Raw genomic sequence first — 25,227 nt, forward strand, 5'->3', positions numbered from 1 at the left:
TACTTTGTTTAAGATTTAAGAGCAATTATAGTGGCAATAGATTTAAATATTAAGAAGATAATTAATAGTCTTGTCAAAAAACATTCTCGCAATGCATAGTATTCCCCATAACAATAATATTCCTGCTACTTTATGAGCTGAAAATACCCATCTTCAGAGCACTGAAGAAAGTTTAGAAAGCATTAACCATCAGCAACACCACAGGACACAAATCTTTGCTTCAGTCTGGAACAGATTAAGAAGTAGCTGTGCAATGTAACAGGAGGAGCAAGACCAACAATGAGCAAGCTGGGTGACTCGGGTCTGGGGACTGTGCAGGAGGAGGTGGTGACACATCATCTTCAAGCACAGCGGTCTGTGATCAGCACAGCACTGCTACCACCACTGGAGAAGGAGGCAGCATTTGCTAGGGATGTTGCAAATGTATTTATTCACTAAGACAGAAAATTAGAAGACACTATATCTCATCCCACTGGTAGCAGCCCCTCATCAACACAGTAGGAGTGACAGAGGTTTTGCAGGCACAAACAGAAAGAGAGGTGACATGGAATAAAAACTTTATCTTGTATTTTTAGCAAATAAACATTAACTTATTTTTCACTCCATCAAAACGTCACAGGGAACAGTATCTTAGACCAGGTACAGAGATTAACTTATTTAGCTGACTTTAAAATGGAAAGCTTTCATACATTTAACTCTTTCTAAGTAAACTACTTTGTATTTTTCTTACAATGAAATGGAAAGAGCATCTTTAATATCTTTCAGATGTAAATCCTGAATTTCTATAATCCCTTTCCTCAATGAAGAATTTATATTACATACTTCGACACTTTCACCTTTGAGGACAGTACAAGAACTTAGTAATTTTAAAGGTATTTTTTTCTCAGGAGAGCAACATCCTCTTACAGTACATGAAGCATCAGGCTCAATGCAGGGATTTTCATGCTCTCAGCAATGAACATTAAATCTATTGTTTAGGCCGGAAACAAGAAGATAAGGCCAATCTGTGGAGTAAGTAGGAATAATGGAATGTTCTTCCTCCCGATAACCTCTCCTGCTCCCTGTCTGGATGCATGCATGGTCCAGCACAATGTTCCTTTAGTGTGAAAGCTGTAGTCAAAGACTTCCCTAGTCCTGCCTCCATCAGGCACATTCCACATTCACCCTTCTTTTTCTTGCCCAAAAGACTGCAATATCAACAATGGAGATGCGACAAGTTTAAACTCCACACAAATGATGCAGATTTATGGAAGTGAGGCAGAATGACTGCCTTTGCAAGTATGAGGGTTTGTCCAATTAATGAACTATTCTATATTGCCAGTTTTGTGGATAATTAAAATGTAGAATAAAAATAAAACAGAAAATGTATTTGTAATATTTCTGGTTCTATTTAGGCCTAGAGCACATAGAGCAGGTTTTATTAACCTCACATTAATGGCTAACTAGACAGATAAAACACAAGGGGCAAGGGAAATATTCCTGTTATTTTTTACTCTAGAAAGTTGACTCAACTGTACGTGAAGGGAAGTTGATACTGCAGCACTCAGCTTGTTGAAAACGAAGTAAATGTTGCAGCAAATTTATGAAGGATTTTAATTTTCATGATGGACCTTATAACCTTTTGCAGACTGTTTGTTGTGGCATGTCAGGCTTGTCGCAGCACCTCACCTACTACAAGACCAAAAGTGCAACTATCACATACATCAGATACAGACACCTGACTCTCAAAAATTAATTTGCCTTGAGCAGTACACAGACACCCTCCTAATACATCCAGGTATCCTCTGAAAAATCTAGTGGATTGTGTGTGTTCTCTGAAACAAGAGAGATATCACCACTGCAAATTGTTTCTTGGTCCTCTTGCTCTAATGCATAAAGCACTTTCCCTAGAAAGTCTGGAGTTCAGATGGAAAAGGAACGCCATGCTTCCTAAATTAGAACAAGCCTACAAATTCGTGATTAGGAAAGGAGAACCTGGTCCTTTTAAACATGACTATGGAACAAGTCAATAAAAACACATATCTTATCCTTAATAAGATTTTTGAAGCCACCTTTTACAGAATGAGGAATTCCCCCTTTGATCTGAAGAGAGAAAAGAAAGGATGCCATTAAAGGTTTTTTCATGTATTTTCCAAGGTCATGGAAGAGAAAGTAAAGACAAGTACCTAGCCAAGATCAACTCAAATGTTTTCATTTTGCAAATTCCAAATGAGAAATCCAAATCAGCACTGATGAAAATGTTTTATGCAAGTCAGTTTTTCTCAGCATCACTGATAACAATAAGAAAACTAATAATAAAATATGACTGATATGAATATCTACTTAATGTATGTGGAGACAATCTAGTGCCCAAATTGATCCAGTTGCTCCATAATACACTAGACAAGGAATACATCCCTGGATTCTCAGGTTTAAAATTCATGTATTTCTGTAAAATTGGTAATTTCACTCTAAACTTGAAATAATGTCTTCAACACATGACATTTCCCTTTGAAAGGTACATTTTTCATGGTGTGCTATTCTCACCAGTTTCAGTGATTTCCAGGTAAGGCAAGGGGAAATATGGAAATATAATCAGGTAAACAGCAAACATTTAGTCTATGAATAAAATATTTAACACTGGGCATGCTTCTTTAGCATGCTGCTGTTTTTGCTGGATTTATAAAGCTATCCTCCCAGTTACACAATAATACTGGATAATAGTAGAACTGTATATGCTTGCACCAAAATGCATAAGGGATTGCACAGGGATATTTGTCCACCACAATGGAGGCCTTTCCAGACTGGTCTCTAAAAATTGGCAAACCATAAAGTCTGAAGACAGCTTATTAAACAAAAAAAGAACAGATCTGAAAGCCTAAACAACATGTAAAATTATTTCCTATCTTATTCTTTCCTCTTTGTCTGTCAGGTAAAAATGCTTAAAGTTGCAAAGCTGTTTAGTTGCAGACATGACTAAGCTAGAAAATCTTACTACTCAACATCTGAAGAGACAAACTCAGTTTTGGACCACTATTTCAGCTGCTTACTATTCAGCAGGGGCAAAACTTAGTCTATTTTTGAAACATTGGGGTTTCATATCAATGTAAATAAATGGCATTTTTGCTGTCTACATTTTCTTGCCAGCTCATTAGCACAGCCCAAATTTCATTAGTGATCATTCAACCCACTGTGGTTAGTGTTTTGACAAAATTCTATTACTATAACAGCTTAAATGCCCATATATAGACACTAAAATGTAAGGATTAAGTTCAAAGTGTACAAAATGGAGAAAAATAAATAAATGCGCAAAAGACAGAAAACCCATAAGTAGCAAGGCATGGACACAAAAACACTATGGATGACTCGTTCAGGGATAGATAGCCACTGCATGAAATCATACTTTTACTAAAACCTCCACCTTTCTTGAATGTCAATTGGAAAACAACATGAAGAGTTCCAGCACAACATGGGAAAAGTTTTTCTAGGTTTATCCTTGGCTTTTCTCATGTTAGACAGACAACATACTTTAACCAGTCACATATTTTCTTGGAATGTACATGGTCCAACAACATTTTCCTGAGTCTTACCAGCTTTCCAGGCTGCCTGGTGTAAACAATTGACCTGTTGGCCATTTCTTTTAGAGTTGCTGTGAATGGCTCAAGTACAGCTTTGCTAATGGCAGAAAAAAAATCCAAATAATTACAAACAACTTGGTGAAAATAAAGATAAGGACTGTGACTACACACATGGTATTTTCTTCACACACCACAAAAATTCCTTTAAAACTGTTACACTAAGATAATATGTAAAGATAGTTCAGTAGGCCTCTTACTCTGAGAAAATTAATTTTTAGCAAGTGCATTGACTAAATGTCACATGTTAGATGGGTTATATTCTTCAAAAAGATAACTGATGGTTTCTCTATAAAGAAAGGAAAATCCTTACAGGTTCTTAGAAGTTTCTACTGAAAAGGGATTGAGCAAATTCTTGTGCAGTTAGATTCTTATGGTTTAAGCAGTTCATTTTCTGTCAGTGCTCCCACAGGTTTTAACAGGATAAATGAGTACTGCTGAAAATGACGAAAATATATGTATTGATAACTGATCCAGTATTTTTCATATTGGGAAGCTAATCTCTATAGCAATACCTGCAAGCTGAATCATGAGCCAATTTGGTCGCCTTCTACGAAGTCTTTTTACTTCCAAAATAGAGAAAACAGACATAAAATTACAGTTCTATTGGTGAAAGATTACAGGCTAAAAAGACAATTCAATATTCTTGCTCCTTCCTCCAAAAAGCCAAGGTACAAAATATGGGGGGCTGTATTTGGGGGTTGAGATGCAACATCAGTTTGGGGATACCACAATCACAAGTGGAAATCTGGTTTGGAAAAAGATCTCTGTTTGGTGTCCTCCTAAGGGTTAAGGACAGACCAACAGCCTGGTGAGCTGGATTCTCTTGTCAGGAGTCTTAAATGGGGGGGAAGTGCACAGGGCTGCGGATTTTAATGGCAGCATTTACGTTTCACGTAGGGAGGATGGATCCTCTGGAGCTCTCTGAAGGTGAGAAAAGAGGAAACCTTGTGAAATGAAGCTGAGGGCTGTATGAAATCAAGGTCACAGTGTTAGTTAGCAATTTAATAATAACTGTGATCAACTTTGATTGAAAGTTGACGACTGCAATCCCACTTAATAGCCAGAGAGAAAACTGTTTGTAAGAGTTCAACTGAAATCACAGGATGAATGGCCAAGAAGTAGAAAGCAAATATTACTAACATAAAATGTGTTAGCTGAATTGCTTATTTCCATGTGGATGAGGCTTTTCTGGTATAAAGGGATATTTATCTGTCTCTGCATTGAATGGGACACATGTAAACACCCCAGGAAAGTTGGATATCCAGAGTGGTTTTGATTCCAAGTACTAGAGGCATGCTGGCACTTGGAACTAGTCTGGAGTTAACATATAATGAAAGCAAATGTTTACAAAATCATTTCCAATCACTACATTAAATATGGTTTCCCATTTTGAGGAATTTAATTAAATAGAATTAAAATAAATTAAAAATCTAAGTGATCATTTCCAATTCTCATCTGATTAAGAAAAAAACACAAAAGTTTTATTAAGAAAGATTTATTTAAATCCAAGGCTTGAGAATGACTGCTATGAGCTATTGAGAGAACATCATTTGTTAAGTCTCAGCAAATTATGCTAGTGGGAGGGCAAATGGCAAGTAATGGAATAAAGCTTCAAGTCTTTTACTCAGCATTTACTCTGATAAAACTTATACTGATTTCACTGCTGAAATATAGGCTGAATACAATCTGTAAAGGGCTTGTATTCCATCTTTTATATGCCTCTAAAAACCTCAAGAAGAATCAACACAACAGTAAGCTCTAAGCCAAGAATAATATGTTAAATTGAGCATTAAAAAAAAATATATAAAAAAGAAATTTAAAAAAAAACTTTAGATCAAAGGTTTGAAAATGAGATGTCATAATAACCTAGCATATTTAATCCAAGTGGTTTTATGAAGAGGCCACTGCAAAACCAGCTGTTTGGAAGGCATGGGCAGGGACATTTTGTCTTATGTAAAATATATTATATTTTATATTATATTGCTTTACTGCAATCCCTTGCTACTCAGGTGTTGGAGCAAACCAGGTGAGCCAACATTGGGTACATGGATCTCAGAAGGTTACAATTTTTCAGCTTTGTGATTCAAACCCTTCTCTTTACAAATGAGCAGCGATTTGAAACATGTTGACAGGCACTTTGCTCCATTCCACAACAGAAATACACCTCAATTTTTTAAAATACAATCACAAATCACTTCTATGTGGCAATCAACTCACCCACAAATGATACTCATAAACTCATGTGCTTTTGTAAGAGTTAGATGCTAAGGATTTCCTTAATTATCCAAATACCATCTGTCCTAACTCCCTGTGTTTACGTTTGGTAATAAATCACAACAATATTGCGACTTTATGCCCTGCACTTTGGTTAAATGCTCTTATTAAGGAAAAAGTAATGGACAGCCATTTACAAAATGATTATTTAGACTTACATTCTCATCTAAACTGAAACTGAAGAAGCATTGTGATCAGTCCCAGCTGATCAGCACTGTTTACCTCTTGGGTAAATAAAGACACATATTTTGTGATGCATGCTTGTCAGAAGTTGCCAAATAAAACAAGGATTGTGTGGCTTGGATATTCCAGACCACTTTGTATATATCCAACTTCCCCCTATTAGGTCATCCTAATTGTCCAACTTATAAGTAGGTCTATTGTAAATATAAAAATAAAATTCGTCTTTATGTTTTTAGCAATATCAAATGCACATGAAAATCCTCCTCTGTATATAGTTACATGACATGTATTACATGCTTTATATCCCCTTTTTAGCTTTTGCAGAGGAATGCACGCAGGAAACCAGCCTGCTGCATAGAGTACTTGTATTTCTTTAAGGTAAACACTGATGAAACATTAGGAAGATTGGAATAAAAACAAGAAATTTATGAGACATAAAGGTATCACATAAAATTGCTGTGAATTACAATAACATTGGCTGAATCCCAGAACAGATAATCCTTATAAACATGCAGGAATGTTATAAATTGTATATGAATGTCAGTGATACAGTACATTAGGAGATTCATATTACACTTGGTGCCGTGTAAGTCTCAGTCCCTGGGTTTTTCATAGTCTCAAAGATTAAAATAAGTATATGTCGTATCTTTCCTTCCTCCATGAAGATATTTTATGTACACAGTTTTATTATGCTGAACAAAGATACCAAAGTCTGTTTTTTCTTGAGCTGTCAAAGTACAAAAGAAATGCAAAAAGTCCTTGCACAGATGTAGTAAAGTGCTGGATTTTATCTTTTGGCAGGTGCTCAATATGCAGCCCACATAATCACATGTTAATGACTGGAGTGTGTTAATCAGCATGCATACCTGATTCCTTCTTGCCCAAGGAAAAAAAAATTAACAATTTAGAACGTGTTAATGCTTCTACTTTTGAAAAAATTCATGTCAATATACAGAAGTGAATTTAAAAGTTTTCAGAAATTGCTTCATAAAAATAGGAAATGTTAAAATAGGAGAAAGGAATAAAATTACTACAGATTTAGATGAACATAAACCACAAGTCTTTTGCAAAGAACCCAGGTGATGATTAATTCTGTTTAAACACAGTTCACTTTAGAATATAGGGAAAGGTTTAAAATAGACTGTGCATTTAGAAAAGAAAAATTATACAATGTCAAAATGAAAATAAAATAAATAAAACGAGTATGCCAACAAGAACAATTACTTGATTCTTCTTCAAATAAAGTTCAATTTTATATTTCACCACCTCCACTAAACACATTATCCTGCACACTTCTAGGAAATTGTTTTATTGTTTTTAATATGAAATGTTAACATCTTTTTATGCTAAAGATAGTAAAAATAAGTCCTTGATATTTCAAACCTTTAGACATGTGCTTAATATTATAGTTGTTGGTAGTTCTAATAAAGTAAAGTTAAGCACATGCCTGAATGCCTTCTGAATCAGAACAACATATTTGAAAAATAATTAATTCTATAATTTCTGCAATATATTTTTCATAGATGTTTATTTTATGGAAATATAAAATACCATATCCTCAGCTTTTACACACCCTTTAATTCCAGCCAAAACTTCGTACCCATGCAATTATGTATGTAGGTATTTATCTCTTTAGTTAGATAAAAATTCTAATGCACTACCTGGCATGCAGAAATAATATCACAAGCAGAGTAGAATTGCTTTCGATGATCACAAAACTCAGATTTGTACATGTAAATAACAGCTGCATGAGCAATTTAGCAGAAACAGAATTGCCAGAGTTTAGGGCATTTATGTTTGATGCATTTTATATGTTCATATTCAGCCCATAAAGGAACCAAAAATAAAATTTCAAAACATGTAATTGTATCTATAACTTTCGAGAATTTGAAGCCATGAATTTATGTAACAACAAATTCACAGTGTTTAGCATGTGTAAATGTTTTTCAATGATCTTCCCTAAACACCTGAGTTTATTTTCCTTAAAGGGAAGAACCTTCAACATGAGAAGTTAATAACATGGAGCAGGAGGTGGGGGGGAGCAACAGGATTGTGCCTGTTGTATGTAGAGACAGAAGCACCAAAATGTTAAGACCTTTAGGATATCACCTATTTCTGTCTTTCTGGTGGCAGTAGCTTTGCTAAAGCTATATAAAGCAAAATGTGATACTTGGTGATTTTAAATTATTTTAAAAGTAACAAATACATGTGATATGAAAAGATCTTCAATTTCTCTGCTGCACATATAAATTTGCTCTCAGTACTGCTGAGATGTACAGGCAGCCACAGTGAAAAGGTAGGAAGCCTTTCACTCCTTTGGCAAGAAGTCAAAAAAAGATAGAGTCTTGACGTAAGTATGAAATATCTGTCAATGCTGCCATTTGAGATAAAATCCAATGAGATACAATTAGTTTCTAAATCCAAGGGGTCTCTGAATGATGTTTAAAAATGTACAGGGTAACACAGCACATATTTGGAGACAATTAATTTAATTTTTGTATGTATCTGTTTGGTTTTCCTCAGTCCCAGGGAAATAACACCCGTTGTTGAGACTGGGTTTGCTGCAGGGGTTCCCTGTGAGAGTCCCTCCCATCCAAATAACAGCAGAGCAAAGGAGATGTGCCTGCCCTCATCCAGTGCATGCACACACTGCCTCACTAACTCCCACTGCCACCTGTCCTGGGGTCGTGGGCAGGGGAGAAAAGGGTCCAGTGACCACCTACAAGTGACCCCCACAGTGCCTGTGAGCTCCTCACAAGCCCTGCTTGTTACACCAGGATTGGGGTGGGAAGAGAACTTACCTCTCTGTGGGTTAGTTACTGTTGGGAGCAGATGAGAAATTGTGCATTTTGGAGAAAGGGTCCAGATTTCTTTAGATTAAAGCTGCTAAAATTTTTTGTTCATGAGTCCCAACTCCAGCCTCAATAGCAGGGGAATACACCACCCCATTCCTCAAAGAAGGTGAAGTCACTTCTCCATCTAAATTTGCATCTTGTTGCTGGCCCTGCTTTCTCCTGATACTTCACAGCAGAAATTAAAAAAAACTTTGTCATTTACTCACAGGCTTTGTGGGACTCTGTATGAAGATGGGGGCCATTCCTGGTTCCCCAGTGAGCAAATATATTAATATTTTCCATTTCTTTACACGGCAGCCAATAAATATATTGCCAGGATCCAACAATTGAATTACCATTAAATTTAGAAAAATTAAGTATTTTTGGCAGCACATCCTCTCTGTTGCCTTAACAGAGACAGATTGTGGATGCAGTGTAAAAAATTTGACTATTTTCTTGCCTGCTTCTCGCTCTCATTGGACAAGGCACAATACTTGCACCATTATCTTAGTACCACTTTGCCCTCTTCCCTACAGTTTACCACAACTAGTACATATGGCCTTAGCCTGAAATAGATTTTTTTTTCTAGTAGGGCTACAATCAGCAATAAACACCCAGAGATCCAGGTATTTTATACCAAGTTACAGTTAGAAACACAAGTATAATCTTTTCAGCTCAGTAATATGAATTTACAGAAATCTTTGGGTTGCTTTATCTTCCCCCCGCTGTAACATCAAATTGGCTGGTGAAATGATACTGGCAGTATAAATCATTACAGGTCTGACGTTACAGTTGTTACACATTGCTGAATCTGTCAAATGAAAAGGGAGCACAAAGGGAATTTCCAAATGCAGCTGCTATTTCCCATTTGTTAAATCCTTTTATTACACCATATAAGTACACAGCTGGGAAATACTATGGAGTAGGAGTTAAAACAAAATATTTTGGCTTCCAGACATTCAGAATACACAAAGGACTCAGTGGAAAGCAATGCCTGATATCAAAAGGGAGTGAAAGTTTGAAAACATTTTTAGCCAGTGTGGTTTTTTTCTGATAATGAACAATGTAGTTTAAAGGTATCTTACATTACAGAAAGTGCTGCGTACCATAAATGTTGAGTAAAAACCCAATTTTTTTCACTAAAATTGCCCTCCTACGGTATCTTTTCTAAACTTGAGATCTGTACAGCCCTTGTAGCAAATTATGATGCATACTGTGTGCTGTTTCAAATTCCAGTGAACTCCTTAGTAGTTTTAAGGACAGAAAGGATGCAGGATTGTGCTCTTAATTAGATACCAGATAAAAGAGAAATTTTTCCTCCCCATATGTCGACACAGCATTCTTTGAATTTACTATCTTTTAAGCAGACAACACACATTATTGATGCATTTTAATGACAGCACTACTGTCTTTACTTTCAAAGTAAATGCTATGAACAGGTGCTTCTTCAAATCTGCTTCTAAAGGATCCGTCTGGGAAAGGTCAGAAAGTGCTTACCTTTGGGGAATTTGGATTTATTAAGTAAAAAAGCGGCCACTACCACAGCACCTATCTCAGAATTGCCCAACCCACCTTCTGGAATCTGTCTTTCTGGAAAGAAATGTCTCTCCTCCCTCTAAGGAGTATGAACATGTTTTCATCAGGATAGTTGCAGGCCCCTCTAAATTCTTTCTTAACAATATAAATGCCTGCTCGACTGAGATACTTCAGAGAAACTCTTTGCAATGAATATAAACTTAAATGTTTGTTCATAAAGAACATATTTAATTGAGAAAAAAATAATAATGAAAAATCGAACATGGTACTTAAATGAGAGTCCCTCAAGGAGGAAAAAAAATTTCTCCACTTCACTGTTGTGATCTCACAAGCTATCTAAGTCACCTAACTGTAAATACGCTTGGACCTTGCTCTGTACATTTAGAGCTCTTTTAATTGCAGCCAAAAAACATGTCTTAGAATTTCAGTCTTCACTGGTAGCCAAGCCTTGTAAATTAGACTCAGCTTTGAGCTGGGAAGAAAAAAAAGATCCATTTGGTTTAGCTGAGAGCTTGTGAAATAAGGTTGACATATATCCACCACAGATTTAAGCCTAGGGACTTGTGGAAACTGCTAATGATTTTCAGGACATTCATCTACATGGAATATTTACTGGAAAAAGGAGATAGGAAAACCAGAGTGCTAAGTCCCTCAAGCAAAGTTTATGCACCTGTTCTGAAACATGAGAGGCTGTGCAGTGATTCGTGCCTGTCCAGAGGTACAGCGAGTGTTGACATGACAGTGCAGCATTAGGGAAGGAAACAGAGATTGCTCTCTGACACTGGGACTGCAAACCCCTCCAGAGCAATATGAGCACAAATGATCACACTGTACAAGGGCCAACCATTTCAGCTCACTCCAGGTCCAAGGAACAGGCTGAACCAAAAAAAAAAAAAAAAAAAGGCATGGAGGGGCTGCTGGAATCTAGGAGTTCCTTTCTCTCTAGGACACGGAGTAATTTTATCTATGATACTGGTGTCCTAATATCAAAATTCCAAGAGTGCACCTGCCTCTCCGAATGAATGGAGAAGTAGCTGATGAATTCACAGATTAACTTTTTCCATCAACAAACTGGATCAGTCCTTTCTAGTCTGCATGCAGCTTGTCCTCCTGATAACACAGAAGTTAAAATTATTCTAATGCCCTTATTGCATAACTTGGGCAAATGAGTGACTCTGTCCAAAATTCTGAATATAAGCCATAAATACAACTTACAATCTACCTTTCCAAATTGCTAATCTATAATCTTTTTTTTAAAGTGATTTTGCAGTGGAAGTTTTGCCTTCTTTATGACAGTCACCCAAATACCTAAGAATATTTCAGGCCTGACAAAGTTCTACACTGGGTTAAATTCTGCATTATAGATTAGACAGCATTTTTCTGGTTTGGTTTGATCTCTTGAATCAATTGGATTTTAGGAGAATAAAAAACCCCAACATTATATTAACAAAATTAATCTTATTGTAGTGCTATTATTTAACTAACTCCAGACATGATAATATGCACAAAGAACTCTGCTTTCTCTGTTGATTAATGCATTAGAATTATTATATCTAGTCAAATTTGAAATTAGTGCATTATTTTTAGTGGTGCTAAAAAAATTCTGTAGTTGTGCTTAAAATTATTAAAATCTGCTGATTTGTACAGGAAAAAAAGATTTGCTGGAAAAAAAATCTGCTCATAGATATTTAATGGAATTTGAGAAATTTTATGAAAATGCAAATTATTCTTTTTAAGCTAATTGTCTGAATTTAAGGTTTTTGAAAGTCACTTTCCAGAGAATCTGGAATTACGTTCTAAATTTACAGAGCACCTGGCTGCTCCACATACCTTAGTTCTGTTTCTGAGGAATACACACAAGGAAAATAAATTTACTAAGATGCTCTGCCCATTCAGCCTTCATTCAGCCTGCCCATTTATTGCAGAGTTTTGGGGGTTCAGAGACAGAGCTACAATCACTAAATAAATAATATTTAGGCTACTGAAGAGAATAGGGATAATAATTCTGATCATTTCCAACATCACCTGTGACTAAGTGGTGATCTAGCTAGTCATAGCCACCTTTCCGCTCCACAAAAAGTTGTAATTTCCTAAAAGCAGAGTAGGATGTTTGTGTCACCTAAAATGCCAGCTTCTTTGTTGCCATATAAAGATATAATATTCTAGATTTGGTAGGACTCTTTTCTGAGAGACAAGTAAAAAAAAAACACATCAAAGTTTTTTCCTTCAGCACAACACTTTGCAGATGACAAACAGTTGTGAGCTACATCCTCCTGTCAGAAATTAATGCTTGAATATATGAGCTAGAAAGGTTATGACATAAATCAAGGTATGAATGAAAACATGATAAATAGATGCATTTCCTTTCAGAAGGTGAACTCATCAAATGACCTCATTCAAATAGACCTGTATACTTAAGTAAATTATACAATTGTAATTTACAATTACACCATATGATGTTGATCTACTGCCGACGCTTTAACATTTAAAAAGCTTTACACCTGCACACGTCTTCCCAAAGGGCAGTGAGCAATCTCTTACAGCACTAAATTTGGAAAGCCCCTGTGGGGATGGCGAAACTCACCATTCTGTGTTGGGCTGAGATGACTCCATCCCACTCGGGGTCCTGCTGGATGGTGGTGACCAGGGTCGGTAGCTCCTCGGAGTGAGGTTTGTTGTGCATGACATTGTGTAGAGGCAGATGAGGGGCTGCGTGCTGATCACTGTTGCCCTCCTCCTTGTCTCGTGATGCTAAGTCCTGGGTCATTGTTTCCTCCCCATCAGCTGCACATGCAAATGGAGAGGTAGCCTGCTTGGAAGACATTCTTCTGCGAGACAAGAACAGGAGACAAAGAAAACATTGGTGCTCAGTGACAAAAAAAAATAAAGCTCGAAACAGTCATCTAAGTGCATCACACCTGCCTAGAACAGTAACAAATTAATCACCTGCAGTCAATGGAAATACTCTAAAAAGCACAGGCCTGGGGGTCTGGACCAAAAATATTGAGGAAAAAGTATTCCTTAATGCCAAGACAAGGTCAGGGTTAAGTTATATGACATCATTCTGTTCATTTAGACTTGTTAAACAATATCATTTTCTCTAGCCATAAGAAAAGAGTGATTATATTGGTATTTTCATGTTGGTTTTGTATGAGTTCAATTCTTTAAAATTCTTACTCCCATGAGCAACCTGAAGCTTACAAGCAAACCTTTAAAGGAGAGAGCTCATCATGCTTACCTGACCTCATTCCTTGCAAGCAGAAGATGCTTTTTATAAATATGAGAATAAATTTTAAATCCATTTCAAATTCTGCTAAATGAGTCCTTTTGCTGTTTATTTAAAGCTGTACTGCTTTTAGACAGTTTAAAATTTTGCCTGGCTTTACCTTTTGGAAAGTGTTTTGAGAAGCTCATATGAAAAGTGTTCTAAACGTAAAAGGTTTATTAAATGGATGGATAATACCTTAGTAACATTTTACAGTTCAAACTAAAAACCTAAAATAATTATGTTTCCTTTCATATTAGACATGAAGTACAGGATATAGGTCGACAAAATACTTTGCGTTACTTAAAAGTGCAATGAATAAATGCACTGATTTATGTTAAATGCCTTTTCCTAATAATGGCCTCTCACTACCATCTCATATGCAAACACAGCTTTCGCCACAGTTTCTGCACTTAGATGAAAATATTACTGACTTCAACTCAAAATCTGAAAACACTGTCATTTAAAATTTCTAGTAAGATTAACTGCAACTGTTAAAACAATCATTAATAAACCTGAAAAGGGACAGCTAAAATATATTAGTTATTTTCCCAGGTCTTAGTAACTTCAGAATGTCCTTGACACCAAAATTGCTGAGAAACTAAGGAATAAGATCTTCACCTTAATTGCTTTTTAACAATAATTGATTTCATACCATTTCTTTAAAAATGCACAAATCAGTTAACATAGGAAACCACATGAGCATTTTTCAAATTAGCAAATCATTAACTTGCTAGTACTGTTTCTACAGACAAATAAATACTGATTAAAGGGTCTGGAAATCTGAGACTAACAGTTAAATTTACAAATCTGTCACATGCTTTCATGAATATTACAGTGAAGGAAATATCAAGTGCAAAGAAAAATAATTAAGTTAATTCCAATTTAAACAGTAGTTTTTATGTAGCAGCCTGTGTTTCACATAGGATTTAACAGCTAATGCTAAATTTCTCACAATTAATGAGGGAGTTCAGATTTAGTATCCTACAGTGAAAAAAAAATTAATATAGGATCAACTAATCTAATTATGTACAGTTCAATATGAAAGTATTACAAGCTTTGAAGTGCTCTGAAACATATTAAAACACTGATACCTATTTAGAATAACTATTCTGTAAATAGAGATAATCCTGCCTCTTAAACTCGATACTGGTGGGGGAAAAAAAGGTTTGTGTTTTCTTTAGGGAAGCCTAAGTGTAAGTGGGAGTCTAACATGAGTGTTGCCAATAATCAGAACTGAGGAATTTAAACCATGCATTGCATTCTTCCTATGCTAAAGAATTTGTGTTGATGCTACAGAGAACATGCCAAGAGTTCAGCAACCGGCATTATCGTGTGTACTTCAAAAGGTTCTGGCTCATAATTGCTATGATCCAAGATAAAATAAAAGGTTGCTTTCCCTTTTCTCATTAAAGTAGTCACATTAATGCAATCACTCACATGAAAATATAAGTCATGCTTTGCGTAATTTGAAAACCCGACATGAAAACCGAAAGTCACAATAAAGGTTTTTCCTTTCTTTCACCTTCTCAACTGATCTCATTCCTGTTTCATACTGAACGAGCTTCTGTGTAAAGCAAGAGCTATGGCTGTTTCTTCACCATAAATTAATCATGACACAAAACTAGAAATGAAAATGTCTCTTAAGAATAATTTCAACTACAAACTGCACCAATGAATAATACTGCACAATCCTAATTAAACACAACTCTGCAGCTGCAAAAATAGGCTGAATCTGTCCAAAGCTACGAGTTGGCTTTAAAGGCTGGTTTGTTAGGGACTGTTTTCTTAAGGAAGGCTGGGCCCTCAGTCTTAATCAGCCAATAAATTATTTCCTGCAATTACATTAAATAGAAAATTATCTTCAAATTGGGAATGTTAATTGAAAATCAAAATTCAGACTGAAGTTTAGAAATTACATGCTGAATATAATTAGTCTAGAAAGGCTTCACCTCTATTTCATAAACAGGCTTTTGGTGTTTCCCCAAGTGACCATTCAGCAAAGCTATCTACTGGTAATGCACTGTAAGGGAAGCATTTTTTTCCTTGACATGTACACTAATATACTTTCCTCTTATTCATGATGTTTTTAAACACAATTCAATAAAAAATCTCCATTCAATTGCTGTAAAGTTGATTACATAGAGAAAAGGGACTGTGTTAACACTAAAAATAAAATTATAAAAAGTCCCATTGACTAATAATCTTAAGCCATGCCCAGCAACTTTTTTCTGTACTGGAGTAAGAGAACAGACCAAGGGTAGGGTTCAAGTGCATCCTAGCTCCACCCACCACTTTTCCCTGCTGCTCCATTATGGACAGACACCTTCCATGCTGCACTTTAGTCAGTCACCTATAGTCTTGGAGCCTGGAAGGGAAGACAGGCTCAGGCAGGCCTCCCAGGCACTTGCTTTTCTCATGGCATGATTTTTAGGGGTGTGTTTCACTTGTATTTTTTCCAAAGCTTTGTTAAAACAACTAGATTTAACGGTAACTTTTTGGTTGTTAGATTTAAAACATTGGGTTTAAAGGGACAGATGTGTAGGGGCCTGTTAGATTAAGCCCTTCACATTCTTTTGCCAACACAATTATTAACTCAGTGAGTATACTTCGTTTTTACATGGCTTTCTGAGGGTGTCCAGTTGTGCCTGGGTTTGCAATCAGGAAGGCAGAGCAAATTTAAACTCTGCAGATGGGTATTATCCAGCAATTTGGGAGAATTCTGAACACATCATTCCATCAGGTCAAAAGGCAGAGTTCAGTCAATAACTCCAAGGTCTCATTCAATTCCAGTGGAGAAGACTCTGGCCCAGTTGAGTAGTTTATGTTTATGATAAAATTAAGCCATAGAGCAGCGTGTTGTGTTAAAATATTTCAATGTTAAAATATGAGCATGAATAGCAGTCAAATTTTAAGCCATAACAACTTCCCAATTTTATATTTAAAATATTCAAAATGCATTTGCTAAAATCCCTGCTGAGAGGAGAAAAAAAAATCAATATTCATAATAAATAAGGCTTGTAAAATGTATCAGAAATTTACTAATTTCCATTATAATTTATTTTATTATTTTTCTGCTATTATCAATTAAACTCACTGGAATGATTTTTTATTTAAAAAAAAAAAGTTTCTGATAAAAAATATCTCCCTAGTTATAACCCCTGCAAACAGGGGTTTATAATGGAAGTGCTGACACAACCCTAACTACAGCAGCGCAAATGGTGCCGCTATAATACACAAAATCAAGTTCTATTATTCTAAACTATCCTCGCTCGGGGGGTTTTCTTTACTGTGCTCCCAGACAAACTGCTGAAGCATGAAAAATTTAAATGCAATCAAGTGGGTCCAATTCTACTTTACTAGAACAAGTGTCTACAGTGGTACAATCTTAAAAGAAGATGCAACAGATTTGTTTGGTGCTTTTCTTTCTTTTTTCTTTTTTAGCTGTTTATTTATAATACTGTGCAGTGGAGATAAAATAAGAGAGGAAATTACACTCACATTATATCAGTATATTGATTACACAGCACACAATCAGAAAGAAAACTACATTGTGAAATTGTTGCTTTGGTTAAATTGACAGATTAGCTGAACACAGCAATCACTAAAGGTGGAAAATATATCTAATGGGTATGAGAAGAGGTTGAAAAAGGCCCTAATTAACTGAAGACCTATCACCTACTCAAGTCTGAGAATTTAAAAAATCTTGATCCATATTTTCCAACACTAGAATAAATGCTACATCATTTTGAATTTGAGACATAAACAAAATGTGATCATTTATCAAAAGGTCAATAAACCTGAAGGACTGGACCCCAACTTCAGCCTCAATATCAAGATAGAAAAGCTGAAATTGAACTGCTACAGGTTTTTTTAACTACAAAAAGCTAAACACAGTCACAAACAACTTTATTTGCTATAGATATGACCTGATTTTTTGGTTTAAACCAGAGAAAAAATTCTCTCTGCCCTAAAGAAGACTGCCAGTCAGATCACAAGACATTGGTTTTCCTTTTTTCTTACACCCAGTGTGTGTTATACCTTTCTAAATGCAAATGTTAATGCTTTTTTTTGTCTAAGGATTTCCTACAGTCTCAAATTCTTTAAAAAATTCATATCCTCTTTTTCAAAACAATTAGCTGATATTCCTGACATGAAAGGTTTCCAAAGCCTGAAAAATCTTCCATCCCTGTTAACTGCTCAAATGATTAAATGTTACAGTACAAATTAAGGCAAGACCTGGAGTTTCAGCTGCCAGACATTTCAGAATCAAGCCACAAAGTACAACAACAGATAACAACAATGCAATGGCCCAGACACTGTTCCAAAAACACATAAACTGAGCAATAACAACGAGATATATGACAAAGCAGACTTATAGTTGGCTGGGGACTCTCGCTTCTGCTCTGCTCCACCCTCACAAAGCATTCATAAACCTAAAGGCATGTCTACACTGCAGCCACATAAATGACTGCTTTGTAATGCTCAGATATCCAAACTAATTTTAAACAAGCTTCCTTCTGATAGCTCTCCAACTACAGTAGCATGGTGCTCAGATGGACTAATTCATCCTGCTTTAGTGACTGCAGCAGAGACATAACCCAGGTCTACAGCTCCAACAGTAGATTGGAATCAGATTAGATTAGAAATATATTCACTTACAGAGCTTTTATGAACAGTCTCCATTCCTTTTCCCCAAAGTGCCAGATTAAAGTACTTAAGTGCATGATTAACTGTAAGTATGCAAGCAGTCCACTAATTTCAAATTGGACTACTCGGTTTCAAAAAGTTAAGCACATGTCTAAGTGCTTTGGTGACTCCAGAACTAAATAAATTAAAAGAAACCATTTTTAGAAGTACTCATAACATTTTAAGCATTTCCTTCTAAACTTTTATGCTAACCTGGTGTTCATAACTAAAAAAAAAAAAAATCAGCCACAGCATCTTATCCCTTCCCAAGTTTGAAAATGTGCATACTCCTCTCATAATACTAAACATGGTTACAGGACCCTCCCTCATAAACCATCACTTAGCTTTGGGGTACATTAGATATATTATAGCCCAGATAGACTTAAAGAAAAATTAATGTGTTTTAGCAATAGCCAAAATATTTTGCAGTTCTGCCCTGTAAAATAATGTTGTGTAGGCAGAACCCAGCAACGTAACTCACTGTAAAGCTAATGCTGTAACCTTGATGCCATTCTAGAATAGAAAGCAGTTTCCTAAAATTATGAAATCTCGTCTCTCTTTTCAAGGAGAATTAGGAACACAATTGAACAGTTAGTAAAAGATTTTGTACTCCTGGGGCCCCACACCTCAACATAAATCCCTCTGCACAAAGCCCGAATAGCTTGAGAAGGCTGCAATGGGAGAGAATCTCTCCGTTTCTGTTCCTGGCTCTGAGTCACAGCAAGGCCTCAGGCCGATCAACTCAACTCCCTCAAGCTCTTCCTTGGCTTCATTTTGCAGGAATTCTACATGAATTAGTTACATATAGATCATAAACAGCATTGCAAGATTAGAGAGTTTATGGTAATCGCAGGAACCACCTTGGAAATAAAAGGGCGGGAGGGGGAGTGGAAGCAAATGTGATTCAAGAAATGACAGTTAAAATGTTAACTGAGCACCCAAATCTCTGGCTGAAATAAGCATCGTGCTAAGCAATACACCCACGGCTTCCAAGATACACACTCAGCTATTCTTGCATTTGTTTTTCCAATCCAGGCAAATTACAATTCCGCTAATAGATACAAATCCAAATCACAAAGTTTGACTTCAGATTCAAACTTCCTCAAAGCTCAGAGGGTTGGGAACAACTTCTATGGTATTTCTTGTCATTTGAAAAAAAAAAAAAAAAAAGAATATGAGGGGAAAAAAAAAACCCAGCTCCTTGAAAATTTTTGGAAAGTCATTTTCTTATGTTCGGCCATTAGAGTGACCTTCCCAGCCATGCAGCCACGGTCAACTACAAGGGTTAGGGAATGAGCTCTATTCTCTTCACCTAGTTGTTGAAAGCATCAAAATGGACACACCAAAACAGCCTCACAACCCCTGTGGACTTTTCAGTGAAAATCCAAAATGTCTGTTTGGATTCATAAATGCCAGAATCACAATCTGTTATTTTAGCAGGCTAAATACTCCATTATCTTTATCCCCCTGAAAATGCCTAAGGTGAACAAACCCACAGTGAATGCAGTAAAAGAGCAGCGAAAGAATAGTCACTTGGCACCTGGGATGTGCTCATCTTCAGTCACAGTAGTTAATATTTTCTATAGTTTATATTTAGCTGACAATATTGCTGTCACATTATTTAAACAGCTTGAGACTGTTCTTTGGACTGGAGCTCATATGCCCTGGAATGCTTTGACTCATGAATTGTTTCTCCTGATAATGTTACATCACGTAACCACCTCTGTTTAATTGGTTGGTATTAGCTTCTCAGTGATGGCTGCCTTTAAAGTCCTATGACTGGGCCATGTGTCTCTGGATATCCAATTTCTTACTGTTGGAAAAAGAAGAAAAAAAAAAAAAAGGCAGTACTGACTTCCAGCTATCTTTACCAATAATTATGGGAACAAGAGTGAGCGTGCCAAGAATTTATCCATCAGCAACTTATTAGGATTTGTTTTTCTAGGCAGCAAGTAAGAGAAAATACAATATAAATAAAAGCAATCCTTAACAATAAAATTAGAAAACAATGCTTGCTATAAATAAGCACTAATCCACATATTTTTATGGATCAGAATTACTTAATTGTTTATATGAATGATTATATAAATGGTTTTGATAAATGATGCCTAAAAATACTAAAATAAGAAAAACCTATTTTAGCATGTTTAGACTTTGAGACTTTACACAGAAGACAAAAATACTTTTTTTTTTCCTCCCTTAAAAAGCCAGTTAAGAAGTTGTTCTAATAACTAAAATTCCTCCTGATCACACTTAGACCTGGTGGGCATAAATTCCTGAAAGGTTCATAAAATCCCTTTAAAGCTCCACTAGAAACATGCTGCAATGGTAGGATACAGCATTCTTATATTAATTCCCTCCTATGGTACATTTTCAGCAGTTGCCTAAAATTCCATGTGATGAGCTAAACAGTTAATTTTCAGTCTTACAGGTGTGAAAGGTCACATGCCATCTCTCTGCATTTCAGAACAGAAATATCAGTACAGCCAGACTTCTCTCCCCTCCTCCCATTTCCTACTCCCTCCTTTCCATATTTTTAGTTCTCAGTTCTAAGTCAAACCAAACAGCTCAGCAGACAGAGAAATGAAGTATCAGTTTCAGGCTCACCTGTAGCCTGTTGCACTAAAGCACCAAATTAGAACCTCCATGTAACACAAAACAATGGCTCTGCAGCTCAGTTAGAGATTTTTCCTTTTAATAAAAACCTTACACTACAAGCCTAAAAACATTTCTAGCAGGCAAAACATTTCTGATTCAGTAGAGGTTATGCAAGCATCAAAGCACTTAAATATAGGTGCCAAACCACATTGCCAGGAGCTCTTAGTATTGTGAAGTACTGTTACCTGACAGCTCAGTGAATATAAAATTGCTTGTTTCTCCAACTGAAGACAATCAAATTGTCACCTTCCATTGTAATAACACACAACTTGAGATCAGCAAAGTGCCAACACAATTACCAGGAAGAAACAAAACGTAAGAAAAATATCAGATCTAAAATTCTCTAAAGGGTAAACACTTCCATCTGGCTATTCACACACACAAAAAAAAAAAAGGACAAATATGAGAGATTCAGATGAGAGATTTTATTCTCACTATCAAATATCCTAGTTTATTTAGCAATAAGATTTATTTGTAAAATAGAAAAAAACAGCGAAAGGAGGTGATTCATGAAACACTAAAAATAAACACAGGTCAGAACTGTGCTGGGATTTTACTTGTGCACATTTAAAATACTGCAAGGGTCAGCAGAGTTGCTGCTAAGGACGAGCATACATATCTGTATTGTTGTTATTATAAACTCATATATGTGAGGCTTCATAAAAATTAATTCTAACTGGCACATGGCGTACTTTGGCACAAGCTACACATGACGTGCCACTTTTATTTGTTTATTTAAATGACTTCACTCTAAGAACTGAAAATGAAGTTTGAACTGCAGTCTGCCTCAGAACTAGGACTTTCAGGATATTAAAAACTGAGGAAAACCTTTGAAGGAGGTAATCTGAATACATGAAAAATAGCATTTTCACCATATATTTCTTGAGGTTATTCAGCAAGTGGCCTACATATTCAGGAGTGAAATTTGCATTTTGGTGATGCAGAGATCTAATAACTAGAAATTGTTTTATATCTACAGTAGCTCTGGGCATCCTATAAACTACAAAAGAGTGTCCTAGGTAGGATATATACATGGAAAACTATTTTCATCTGGCTCACAGGAATGAAATGAAACTTAAACCCTTCTTGAAAAATTTGCACTGTAGTGTGATATAACGGATTATCTCTTCTCTGTTGACATTCCATTCAGTACTAACACACACAGAAAGTTCCTGTACATTTCTTGATGAAAATCCACATCACCTTCACACACTCTGTAAGGTTTCCCCAGCTATGGGCAAGTTAGAAAAGAAGAGAAAAGAGCAAAGCCAAGTCTCAGTCTTTGACATCAGCTTTTCTCTGAAGGACTATTAAGGAATGGCAGTAATGGTCAAGGAGCTTTTTTTCCACCCTGCACAGCTGCGCCAGAACCAGATAAAAATCCTAACCCGTTGGATAAAGCAGGCACAAGGACTACTTCAACACATTGTTAGCCTTGCAGAAGAGGATAAGATGCAGCTCCACATATCCAACTAGGAATTCCTCCTGTGCCTTGTCTCAGGTGCCTCATCAACAGGAGCTCAGGTGCAATGCAGAAAAGCTGGATTTTCCAACTGCAGCCTGCTCCCAGGCTTTGGCCTTTGATGGTTGCTCTTGTGCGCTGCACTCAGTCACACAACAGCACCAGCAGGAACAGAGGAAGAAAGGAAGGTAGCAAAAACCCAAAACTATTTTAAAGGCCCAAGTATTTTTGGTCAGATAGAACTAGACACAATGCCCATTTTTCTGCAACTTTGGGAAGTTCTGATTTTTGTTCAGGGTCCTTACAATCAGGCTTTTAGAAGGCAGCACTGTGCACAATACTGCTTTGTTTTGATCTAAGGTCTATATAATATGATCATTACCTGTGTGCACAATGGGGACCCCAAAATGTGTTTACAGACCCCTGCAGGAACCACCTCATTCACCAGTGAGCTGCAGCTACTGCTGGGAGAAGGGAGAGGGTAGTCTGGAGCAGCATTCTGTTCAGAAAAAGATTACATGCCTACCTAAACCTACTCAGGAAATATTTGAGAAATACCCCTTATTTGATGGGCAGTGTGGCCAAGAACAAGGGTGGTAAGGTCTCTCTTACTCCCTCCAAACTCTCCACTTCTTGGGCTGTTTTCCTTTTTATTTTAATTACCTTCACTACAAAAATATGAAGAAAAAAAGATAAATAATTACAACACTCTAAGAAATCAAATAAAGTACAACAAAACATTTTCTCCTCTATTAATTAAGGTAATCAGCTGCTATTAAGTGCAAACAATTTAAAGTTCAATTTATTGAGACTTTGAACCTCCTATCCTTTCACAAGCTCCACAGGTGAAATATCTACCAATTTTAACTGACTTTTAAAAAAGCCTGAAATAATAAGACATTATTAAGTCTTAGCATGACATACTTAACATCAAATATTTTACCTGTTATTTAGTTTAAAAATAAATTAATACTTTCTGGTTTAATACTAAGCAGATTCCCAAATAAAGCTTTGTATTTTTTAAGGAATTCACTAAGGTATCTAAGGACTAGGCACCAAAAAGAATCAGAGAACATTAAAAAGTAATCATCGCAGGAGAAACTTGCACCACTTCACTATTCAGCTTGAAGAGATCAAGCAGCAGCAGTCCCTGCATGCAGCACTCTGAAACTGCATCATTTGCAAAGTAAACTACAAACTCTCCCTGTCTTTTGGTTTCAGTTCTGTAACACACCACAAAATTGTTAAAAAGGAATAATCTGCAGTAATTGAGGACCTTCAACTATCCCACTTCCACGGAAGGTTACAGAATACAGCATCTGCTCTCTGAGAAGGAAACATGCATATCAAAATCAATCATAAGGGTAAAGGTGAAGAGTGCTCAGGCTCGGAATTGCTCCACATTTCTGAGTGTTCAAAGTTCAGTGTCAGTAATTTTAAATGTGTTAAAGAACATAATGAAGAACAACTATCAGAGTACAAAAGAAAACACAAGCCAGCACACGAACCAAAGGCTCAGATGAAGTTCTTTCCAAATAATTAGAAAGTAAAAAGACCAATAGTCTAAAATGCAGACTTGAAATATTGTCAGTGATTTTAAATATTTTTTACCACTACCCTGCACATTCAGTTAGATCCCCTGCAAGTGATTTTAGCTAAAAGGCTGAGATATCCTTTTATAACTTGTGATGTAGCACGTTTGCCATTGAAATATACAGCGCCTTATTGTGGTTTTCATCTCTGACCCATTTTTTCCTGTATATTAAGGATAGAACATACGATCTGCATTTGTAAGGAAGTCTTGTCTTCTCAAACAGTGTCTTTTTTTTTTTTGCTCAGGGCTATGTTTTGTAACCATTCCCCACTTATGTTTATTGGTAATAATTTATAATAGACAAGTAAACAGTGCATAATACATGCAGACTATTACTTCAAAACCCAGATTTGAACAGTTTCATTTTCTCATGGACATTTGTGGAGGGTTCTGCTAACAATTTCAAAGGCAGTGCCATACAGAACATGATACACACATTACATACACACAGATCTGCAGGCAGGTTTAGCTGCTACAGCTATCCTCACTACCACGAACCATAAACGAGACGGCCTGTAGTTCTAACCCAAATATGTATAGAACTGAAAAGAAATGTATCTTTTAATCGAGGAATTATGACACAGAATCCTTACAGACTTTTGAGAATGGGTCGGATCCTCAGACGCTGTAAATCAGGGCAGTTGTATTGAGGTTAACTCAATCCTATTTATTCATCTAAAGATATATCCTTAACGACTTTTCTTGGCATTGAAAATTTATGTTGGGTCTTTCTGCAGTATGGAATTTCTGTGTTTTCCATGAAAAAGTGACTACCAATATTAGCAGGAATCATATGACACGATAATATTCTTCCAAACACTCATCGCAGAGAAATGCAAAAAATAGTAAGGTAGATTAGGAATAGTAGCAGACTGTATCCATTGCTCTCAGTATTTTTAAAGTGTATTCCTCTTGAACTGATTCAAAATAACAGATCTCTTCACTTACACAGACAAGCACTTTCAAAAAAAAAAACCCAAAAAATTACTTCTCCGACTGGCATAAGAGCTTACAGCAGATCATAATCTGGGGAGGAATCGAACACAGACTACTGAAACAGAAATAATTTATGTTTTAATTTGAACATGAGTTCTTAGGCTGCTACTTGGCAAAGC

The 25,227-nt window shown here is 36.2% G+C and overlaps 1 protein-coding gene across 11 annotated transcripts in view; it reads right to left on the reverse strand.

Annotated features, from left to right (window-relative positions):
* The window catches only part of SOX6 (SRY-box transcription factor 6), a 375,549-nt gene that overhangs the window by 219,693 nt on the left and 130,629 nt on the right, over positions 1–25,227 (reverse strand). For all 11 annotated transcript variants that reach the window (XM_039707456.1, XM_039707454.1, XM_039707455.1 and 8 more), the window contains one exon: positions 13,029–13,272. In XM_039707456.1, the coding sequence (XP_039563390.1) occupies positions 13,029–13,268 (240 nt within the window). In that variant the 5' untranslated portion in view covers positions 13,269–13,272. The remainder of the gene's footprint in view (positions 1–13,028; positions 13,273–25,227) is intronic.

The sequence above is a fragment of the Passer montanus genome, unplaced genomic scaffold (assembly GCF_014805655.1).
Source record: "Passer montanus isolate IOZ18808 unplaced genomic scaffold, ASM1480565v1 scaffold2, whole genome shotgun sequence".
In the NCBI taxonomy this organism is placed as follows: domain Eukaryota; kingdom Metazoa; phylum Chordata; class Aves; order Passeriformes; family Passeridae; genus Passer; species Passer montanus.